This window comes from Pyrus communis, chromosome 15, assembly GCF_041283825.1.
Source record: "Pyrus communis isolate YQ-2024b chromosome 15, ASM4128382v1, whole genome shotgun sequence".
Taxonomy (NCBI): Eukaryota; Viridiplantae; Streptophyta; class Magnoliopsida; order Rosales; family Rosaceae; genus Pyrus; species Pyrus communis.
Window position 1 is genome coordinate 18,595,170 of NC_142579.1, and position 10,293 is coordinate 18,605,462.

The 10,293-nt window shown below is 37.9% G+C and overlaps 1 protein-coding gene across 1 annotated transcript; it reads left to right on the plus strand.

Annotated features, from left to right (window-relative positions):
• The first annotated feature begins 1,282 nt into the window (after positions 1-1,282).
• On the plus strand, positions 1,283-2,894 carry LOC137719095 (E3 ubiquitin-protein ligase ATL31-like). The gene has a single exon (XM_068458400.2). It carries the CDS (start codon positions 1,590-1,592, stop codon positions 2,703-2,705), a length of 1,116 nt encoding a protein of 371 aa, XP_068314501.2. The 5' UTR covers positions 1,283-1,589; the 3' UTR covers positions 2,706-2,894.
• Positions 2,895-10,293: the final 7,399 nt, after the last annotated feature.

Genomic DNA, 10,293 nt, shown 5'->3' on the forward strand with positions numbered 1-10,293 from the left:
GGAACACTCTTGGCATTGGGTTCTAAAACCTGAAGACAAGGTTATGCCTTTTGGTTGAAGTTTAATCTTCTATACCAGGTTCGGTCGCTTCAACTATATTGGTGAAAATATAGGTGTGCTTAATCGATATCAGGATGTAGGGACAAAGATACTCAAAAGAAATGAGCGTCTTTATAGTGAAAGTTGTCCGGTCGTCTAAATGTCAAACTCTGATACTTATGAATAACCAATTAAGAACACCTCACTTTGTTGGGAGAGTTGATGAAGTGGCCTCTTTTGGCGAAAGAATTAGAGACTCTTTACCGGTTGAGACTTGGGGTAGATAACCAGCTGAAAAATGAGTAAGTGTTGTTTAACCAAAAGCTGATTTTACAACTTTAGTGATGTTTAACCAAACTAAATTTATGTCGGCTGTCAACACAATGATGTTCAACCAAACTGAATATGTGCTGACGTGTTAGTGGAGCAATTAGTATTTCTTAAGGTATTAGAAGATTTCGCATAGAGCGCTAATTTGTATGTTAAGTTGAAGGTCAATCTCTACGTTGCAAAACCTCTTTTATTTATAGGGTACTTCTCTTCACATGCCTAACCACCAATCCGTAGACAGAATCCCAAACTGCACCTATCTCTTAGATGATAACACAATATTCACTTATCTCCTTTTTTTTAATGTCAACAGAGATATACTAATAACAGAAGAGATGAGAGAGATTTCATTTACCTTTTTTTTCTTCAACTAGCTGGACCCACCTCTTAAAGATGTCAATTTTTATTTTCAAACCAAGATAGATGAGTATTATAGAAATATAATCTTATAAAATCTCCGATGATTGGAAAAATTGTCCGGCCAATTAAGAAATATAAAGTTTTCATTCGGAAGAAACTTGCGCCTGGTATTAGAGATGCCCTAAAAGAAAATTAAAGGTAAGTCACTTAGGTTAACCTATTGACAATGAAGCTAGCTCTAGAATTAATTCGAAACTTTATAAGATAGAAACTTGCCGTATAAGAAAGGACCAAATTGGACTGATCAGTGATTGGTGATTAGTGGCCTGTGGATACTTGTGCACACCAAGTGGAAATAAAATTGAAAGAGACATCGTATGGTACTTGAAAATATGGGATATTTTGAGTACTTTTTATGTTAAATATTTTATTTAAATATAAAAAAACAAAAACAAATTGTATACTCCAAACCGTAAGAATTTGAATACCGGGGAATAATATAAAATACTAACGCTGAAAACCAGATAACATAAACCAAAACAAAACTGGATGATGAAAGCCATGAGGAGGACAGTGACGGAGAGGTTTTTGTCTTTCATTCAGTTCCGGTTTTTGTCTTTCATTATGTTATCCATCTGCGCCCATCGGTTTTCCATTTTTTTCAATTGTTTTTACCCAAATTTTCAGATAATCTTCTTCTTCTTCTTCTTATCCCTTCCTCGCATCCCATCGCTTTCGCTCTCCTCCACCGTCAGATCATACTACTTCCTTCCTTCCTCCCGCTTAAATAATAATAATATGAACAAACTTCAGTAACCGCTACTCACAGAAGCTGCTGTGCCCACCAACTGCTTGCCGAAATGCCAGATACGAAAACGACGAGCTTCAATCTCCACTTCCTCTTCTTGCTCGCCTATCCTATGCCGGCCAATGCCCAGAGCCCCGAGTTTCAGAACAACGGCTATGGCTACGTCAACAATTTGAACTCTTCAATGGCGCTCATCAGTGTCTTCCTCGTCTTTGCCTTCTTCTCCGTGGGCTTCCTCTCCGTCTACTTTCGCCGCTGCGTCGAGTCCGCACGCATGGAAGCCTCCGGAACTATAGCCCGCGCTGCCGGAACTCGAGCCCACGCCGCCTCCGTAGGTTTCAGCAGGCGAGGACTGGACCCGACGGTGATCGAGACTTTCCCGATCCTCGTCTACTCCGCCGTCAAGGATCTCAAGATCGGCAAGGGAGCTCTGGAGTGCGCCGTGTGCTTAAGCGAGTTCGCCGACTTCGAAACGCTGCGTTTGCTTCCCAAATGCGATCACGTCTTCCATCCAGATTGCATCGACCCCTGGTTAGCCGCTCACGCGACGTGTCCGGTTTGCCGCTCCAACCTCACGTGCGCCGATTCGAATCCGCGCGCTACCGCGCGAACCACCGATTTAAATGTCGAAGATTCTAGTTCCAGGAGTCCGATTGAAGTCGGCGTGGTACGAAACGACGCCGTTGTGCTCAATGTGGATGAAAATCAAAGCGGGGGCCCACAAGCGGTTGAGAATGGTAAATTACGAACGAGATCTGGAATATGTGGAAAGTTTCCGAGATCGCACTCGACGGGTCACTCACTGATCCGACCCGGATTGAACACGGAAAGGTACACGTTGAGACTGCCGGAGGGGGTGAGGAAGCAGCTGGTTTCGAGCGGGAACAGTAAGCTGAGGCGTTCGACTAGCTACGACGTCCTTTTGCGCCGCGGCCTCGGGAGTTCGAGGAAGGGCTATAGGTGTGGCCGCGGTGAAGGGAAAAGCAGCGTGGATAATCAAACCGGTTGGGTCGACCCGTGGGTGATGTCGCCGTCGTTTTTACCTAGAGGAGGTGACGGAAATGTGGTGTCTGGGAAGACGCCGTTAATGTCTGTTAAAATGCCGTTGGATTGTCTCCATGTCAAGGCGGAGAGTTCAATAGAATCGATGTCTCGGCTGCCTGTGTAATTTGTACATAATAATTGTGTATAATGTTTTTATTTTCCGAAGTCATTTGCATATAATTTTTAGCTTGAAAAGTTGTGTTGGTATAGTTTGTAGGGAGGAATTTGCGTCTGCTCGTTGTTGCGGGATTGAAAATTGTATGAAAAATTATATTTGAAAGAAATAAAAAATTGTGTTGTGAAAGATTAATAACCTTTTGTTGTCTAAATGATAGGAGCATATTTATGCGACTTAGTTTGCTTGTTTTCATGCATTTATGTTATTAATTCTTAGTTATTTTAGTTCTTTAAGCTTCTTTTGTGTGTTTTCAGGTTCATGAGACGTATTTGGCGAAAGGATGCATTTTGGAGCCTTTTGGAGCACTTTTGGGCACTAATTAGATAGCTTATGCTTGGAGCAAAAGGAATGGACGAAATTGAAGGAGGTTTCCCACTCACATGAGGATTCCTAATCACATAAGGATTCCTACTTGAAGTAGGAAAGTTAAGCCAAAGTTTCCTATTTTGGTTGACCTTTCCTAAATCAAGAACGCTCTAAGTTTTAGCACTTAAGATGGCTCCCGAGCACCCTTGGACAACAAACAAAGGTTCTTTGCAACTTTCCCTTCCTTGCCATGTAAGGAAGGTTGTTTCCCTTTCTTTGTGTAAACTTCCCTATTTTCCATATGTGTTAGGACCTTTCCCTTATTCTAATACCTCTTGCTTTGTGCCTTACCTTTCCCTAAGCTATGTGCCGCACCCTTCCCTTGTGTTTCCTGATTTCAATTTCTTATTTCCTAGTTTAATTCACTTTTCTAGTTCTATAACTTTCCCTAAAGTCCTAATTTCTGATTTCTTGCAAGGAATTGACTTTTCCTTCCTTCTTTTGCACCGATTTCGTACCTTACCTTAAATTCCCTTTCCTTGTTGTGCAAGAGGTTTAATTTCTGACTCCTTGCAAGGCAAGGACATTCCTTACTTGTTTTAAATTCGTGCATTCCCCTTTTCTGACTTTATTTGGACTTTATTCACTTACCTTTTCTATTTAGATTAGGAAATCTGAATCATAACTCAATTAGGTATGTTATTAACTTCCCAAAACACATATAATCAGCCCTTGGCCGAACCCTAGAGGGGATTGACCACCAAAACTCGTCCATTCACTCCCACGCACATCCATTCATCCCAAAACACCATTCTGCAACCCAGAAACACAACCATCCATTCCACCTTCTTCCACCATCATTGCCGAGTCCTCCACCACCTTCCAACCATCAAATACTCATCCACACTCAACCTACATCCCTTGTCATGCCTCTAAACACCCCAAAATCCATTCTACATCATCAAAACAACCCAGAAACCATCATCACCCAATATGCCGCAAGCAAGGGAAAGGAGATAGATTCACTCAATTGTTTGGCTCTTCATTCTGAGTTGTTGAACAATTTTAGGTGTATTTTATCTTATATTTCAATGTCTAATTCATGTAATCTTTGTTTTGCTTTGAGTATGATTGGCTAAATTCATTTTGGTTAAGGGTGTATTTGAAACCATGATTATATATGTGAAATAAGTTGATTACTTCCAGTTATCGTTGCATAAGTCGTGAATACAATTTGCTTAACCGTTTGATTTAGAACTTATTCTGGTATGTTGATTGAGAGTGCACGCTTAATTTGCATGCTTGAATCTGGTGCTAGGGTATAAGTTTGTTTCACCTAATCGTTATGAATTTATGTTCGCAAGTAGTGAAGGTCGCTAGTCACGATCGTGTTAAGTAGATTCCTGGCAGGAGTATCATGTTTTTCATAGTTACAAATGCCTTGTCGATGCTTATGATTTCCAAATAACGTAATGATTCTAACTTGTGTCTTTATCATGCTGTTCATATAGAGAACTTGTTAGGAATAATTTGGTTGTGATGCATATTCATCCAATTCAATGATTCTAAGGAAATCTGAAGGTTAATTTAAGCAGACCTAATTAACTTGGAGTGTCGAGATTCATAACTTATTGAATTGATAACTGGAAATTGATTTACGTTGCATATATTTCATGTGTGGAGAAGAACCCCTTAGCTATTCCATCATCCATTGGTTCATCACAAATTGTCTTACAATCTGTTTTTCTTTACAATCTGTCCATTAAATTTAATTTCGCCCAAACATAATCCCCCCATATTTTGTTAAGTCTTAGTCATTATAATCTGTCTTATTTTGTGTTTTTAAGTATTTTGAGTCACAGGCACTTTCAAATTCGTCCAAATCAAGTTTTAGTTTCTGTTCGAGTCAATTTGATTGTTTTAGGCAGTTTTGAGTGTTTCAAATCTATTTTGAGTCATAGTAGTCTAGTTAGAGTCTTTAAGTTTAGTTTTTGTGTTTTTAAGTCAATTTATATTAGATTAGCACCCCTAGTTAATCCCCGGTTAGAACGATCCCTACTTACATCATTATCACAATTGTCACAAATAGGGTTTAATTTGTGTGTCACATTCGTAACGCATCACTAAACCCATGCTTTAGCTCTTTTCTTGGGGTCTTAACAAAGAATTAGTAGTTGTAGATTAGAGCTTAATCAAATTTATGCGAACAAATTAAATCAAGTAAAAGGAAAAGAACAAAAGTTAAGAATTGTAGCTTACATTGAAACTAGATTCAAGAATGTCACTGTTGAAAAACGCTGAAACTCTGGATTTTCAGAACCAGAAGGGAAGAATTCATGCATAAAGTTAAAGCAAAGATATAGATTACCAGCCCCAAATATTAAAACTAAAATAAAATTCAAGTTTCTGTGTGAAAATTTAATTGGCTTTGCGTATTAAAAGTAAAAAATCACAAAGCTAATAGTGATGAAATGAAGTGATGATTCTAGTTACCTCAAATCGTCGAGGACTGCTAACAGAGTGGATGAGCTTTGCGATGTGAAGTGGTTCATCACTGTTATTGTTAATTAAGTAAAAAGTGGCTCCTGCAGGAACTCTAATCATATCTCCGTGTTCCATGTTAAAGGTCTCCATTCTGGACTAGGATTCTCTCCCCTCCTCTTTCCATCCCCTTCCATCCTCTCTTCTCACATTCTCTTATTTTGTTTTTCTCTTATTATAAAAAATTAATACAAGATGTTGACGTAGCTTAACCGTGACCGTTCAAATAGGAGGGGAAGGAAGGGGAGGGAAAAAAAAAGGGAGAGAATCCTACTTCCTCCTTTCTTTCTTTCATCGAGAGAGTACAAGTACGTTGTCCTAAAATCGTAAAGTAACAATAAAATGGAGATATTAGAGCTTAATGTTGTAGGCATGATTTATTGAACAATTATGGAGGCTAGAGAGAGGGTGAGGCACATAGAGAGAGGAGAGAGATGTGTAATTGTGAGGTGTGTGTTATTTCACACCATTGTGCCTTTATTTATAGTAGTAGGGAAGGTTAAATTCTTATCCTAATACTATAACAACTCTAATAGGATAATATCTAACCCTAGAGAATATTCCAAGATATCCCTATATACACTAGGATTGACACAATCACATTCCTAATCTAATAGGACTGCAATACTCCCCTAAAATGTGTAAATACTTAAACAAATGGCGCATCAGGTCTTCAGCGATGAAGTAAGTACAGTTGATGATGAGCGAATGAGAGTCTCATATGAATGGAAGAATGCATAAATGGTAAAACTCACAAAGCCTCGCTATGGTAAAACCCAAAGTGGGAGAAAAACCCATAGACTAAGGAGAAAAGTGAGAAGTTGCATTAAGTCAAAACTATACGTCTTCTATATATAAATAGAAGATCTCACAGGGATATGACCAGCCCAGAATGGGTGCCTTGTCAAAACCTAGTTAGGTAGCAAAAATCCAGTGTGAAAAATACTTATAATTGTAAGGAAAAAGAGTACATTAAGATTAAGTGAGTATACTTCTAGATACTCCCCCTGAGTTTGACAAAATTTCCAAATAAGAACTACAAGCATTGCATATGAATAGTTAGGCATACCAATTCCACAGACAAGCTTTTGGAAGGTTGACTTTGGCAATGACGTCATGTAGAGGTCGACAAGGTTATCTAGGGTCAGCTTGTATGGCTTCAATCTCCTTATGCTTTGCTGAAGTGATGTAGACGCAATATGTCTTGGTGTTGACTTTGTTAATGTTTCATGTCTTGGTCGGGTTGATACATGCGGCATAGTCTTCATGGATGGTCGTCGGGACTCAACGATGGATGAAAACAAGAAGTACTTCGAATATGCTCAAAAAGAGCTCTCAATCATATTTCACGTATGGCATAATGAAGTAAGGTGAGTCTTGAAATGATTCGAAGATTTCGTAACTAAGGTTATATTGTGGACCTGCAAGATATTGCGATATCCATAACGGTAAAGACATACCATTCTGGGATTTGCCTTGTGCTGGTTTGATAAGTAACCAGCGTCAGCATAACAACAAGGCCAACATCATTCCGAGGATCAAGGGGGTTGGATTTGCTCGAGATGATTTGGGATTAGCCCAAATCCGTAGTACTTTTCAGGGTAGTGGAAAACATCTTTAATACCAATTCAATGGTTGCTTGTAGGCGCGGTGCTGCAACTTTAACAATAGATTAATAGCAAATGAGATGTCATATCTAACGCAATGAGCTAAATACAACAAAGTGCAAAGTTGAACTCAAATATGAAACTTTGGATTCCATAACCTCTTCAAGGGTCTCATTTGCATATAGCGTTGGAAGATCATAGGTATACTCAAAAGGTAACACCTTCAGGGTGTAGTTCGACTAGTAAACCAAAATATCGTCAGAACAATGCTTCAACTTCAGGTTAAGGTATAAACGAGTTTTCCCCAGATCTTTCATCTCAAATTCCATCTTTAGGTGCAAGACAGTTTTCTTAAGCTCTTTTACAGTCCTAGTGAGATGCATGTCATCGACATAAACTGCAATTCTAGGAATTCAGAATAAGACTTCATAGTTTAACATGCAAGGGCATAATTCATATCCCTAAAATAATCACTTAGACGGGTATACCGTGTGAACAAAATGGATAAAAATTTGGCTGGATGAAATTTTTTAAAATCTAGCGTCAAGGGGGAAATTGGCACCTCTATACAGGTCCAGGGGGCAAATCAACAAATATGCCTAAGATTTATATAGTATATGTACCCTTAAGTAATTTGGTCTAATGGTTTGCTTCCATTTTTCTATCCATTAATCATTTTTTACATTAAGAATTCATATGAGTACATCGCTTTTTTTTTCTTTTTTTTTTTTTTTTTGGTCACATATGGGCTTTAATGTTGAAATGGTATATGGGTACATTCTTGTGAATTACTATCATTGTACGTGGGTACTTTTTCCTATAAGATTTATACAGTATTTACCCCCTTAAGTAATTTGATCTTAGGGTTTGCTTTCATTTTTCTATACTATAATCATTTTTTATATTAAAACTTTATATGAGTACATTGCTCCCTTTTTTTTTTTTGTCACATATGGGTTTCAATGTTGAAATTGTGTATGGGTACATTCTTGTGAATTATTATAAAGGAACTTTAACGAAAATCTTTCGGTACTCTTCACTTTAACGAAAACTTATATTTGTACACTAAAAAGTCAATCTTGATACTATTCACTTTACCCTTTATTTTGTCCTTATAGTTAAAATTCAAAGTTTTCAAGTCATTTTCATTAGTTTCCTTTATTATAATTGTACATGCGTACATTCTTATGAGAACATTTATCTTTTATCATGACATTCAATAAAAAATAAATCTTTTTTATAACCTATTTTCCACATTTTAATCACCAATTTTTAATTGGTTTAAGGCTTTCTAAGGGTGGAGTTTGTTGTGTAATCCCATAAACGTTAAATTTCAAATCTTATGGGATTTTATATCCCATAAATATGGTAATTTATTTTATTTAATTGCTTTAAATGTTCGGACAAAAAAATTGCTTTAAAGGATGTCTATATTACAATATTTAATATATGTTTAATTTAAAATATAAAATAGTTGACATGGAAATTGATTAATGCTAATGTGTTGATGTGTACAAAGTCAAAGGACTTTGATCAAAATCTAAAAATTAATAGGGTCTCAATCAATGTACATGGACCGTATCCAAAGTATCCCCCAAAAAAAAATTCATTTAATTATGCTTAGCAAGAAGGTCCTGATGAGCATATTTAGCTTTATTGATTTAGTTCTGCAAAGAACATGGCTGACAATGCATAGGTCATGTTCACATGAAAGTTGCTAGGTCCAGGTGTTCCTTCCTTCTACTCCCCAATCTAGCACATAAACTAATCCATCCATGCTTGGGTATCATTTTTTAACATCAATTCGAGCACCTCCTATTCTCTTATTGCGTTGAAATCATGCAGCTGCATTAGAGTCCCAAAAGGAATATCCTCTTGTGGTAGTGGAGGCATCCCTATTTCAGGAGAAATGGTTCCAAAACACATAAGCTCTGGATTCCAACCTGGGTACCATCACCATACTCTCTTAGGCTCTTCTTAATATTTTGTACTTCCCTGGATTAGGGTCTTAAGGAACATGATCCTCTCTGCCTTCAGCCTTACTATTAACCCTCTCTATTTATTTCTTGCTTCTCCAACTAAGTTGTCTCTCTTTCTTGGGTAAACTTCTTGAACTTAACATTTTTCAGAAGCCTTTAAAATAGGAGGAATTTTCAATGAGTTCATATAAGCTTTATGTTGCCTCTAAACCTTTCTTATCATGTATGCCCCCATTTCTCGGACAGGTCTTCCATCTCTGCCCACTACATACCATTTTCGACCCAGTCGGGCTGAATTCACCTTTGTAACTGGTGGTATCGGGCTCATGATTCTTTCACGCCTTCCTTGTTTCATATCGTTGTAGTTGGTTGGCTGAGGAGTCTTAACATCCACCTAGCGTGGTAACCTTACATCCTTATCTTCTACTTCTTAAGAGGCTTCGAAATTTCTAAATACTTAAGACAAACCCTTAGGCTCTGAATCTCCTCCCCACATCTGGAACACATTCTTAGTAGTTTCCTTGTTTGTTTCAACAACCTTAAGAATACTCTTGCTGGCATTCTGTTCTTCTATCTCATTTCTTCTGAACAACACTCGATCAATGATAGCACTTGATGTTGGTACCTTGAGCTCACACTCACACTGACATTTGCTACACAAAACTACTCTTTTGACCATAACTGCTTGGGGCATGTTAGGCAATCTTCTGACGCTTTCTATTGGCCTACCTACTTGCCTTCTTTTTCCTTTTTCATCCAAGGTAACTTTTCCTTTCCCCCTCTCAACCCAATTAAGATTTATCATGTTGATTGGGGCCTCAGGGAATGAATCTGTGTCAATCATCATGTTGGCTTGGGGTTTCTCCAGTAACAATTTCCCTTTGACTATAAGGTTTTAGATCTAATCTCTGAATTGCATACAATTATGAATGTGGTTGAAGGTATAGTGGACCTTGCAATACTTCTTCCCTCTTAGTTCTTCAGGTTTGGGCAACTTTTTGGTGTTATCGAGCAAGATTAGCCGAGCCTTCACCAGTTCTTCATAGATATCTACGGCCTTAGTTAAGTCAAAGGAATATGATTGATACTTTTCAGGCTTTA

Bases quoted from the DNA above. Each gene is read 5' to 3' on its own strand.
- LOC137719095 (XM_068458400.2), top strand. From the start codon at position 1,590: ATGCCAGATACGAAAACGACGAGCTTCAATCTCCACTTCCTCTTCTTG.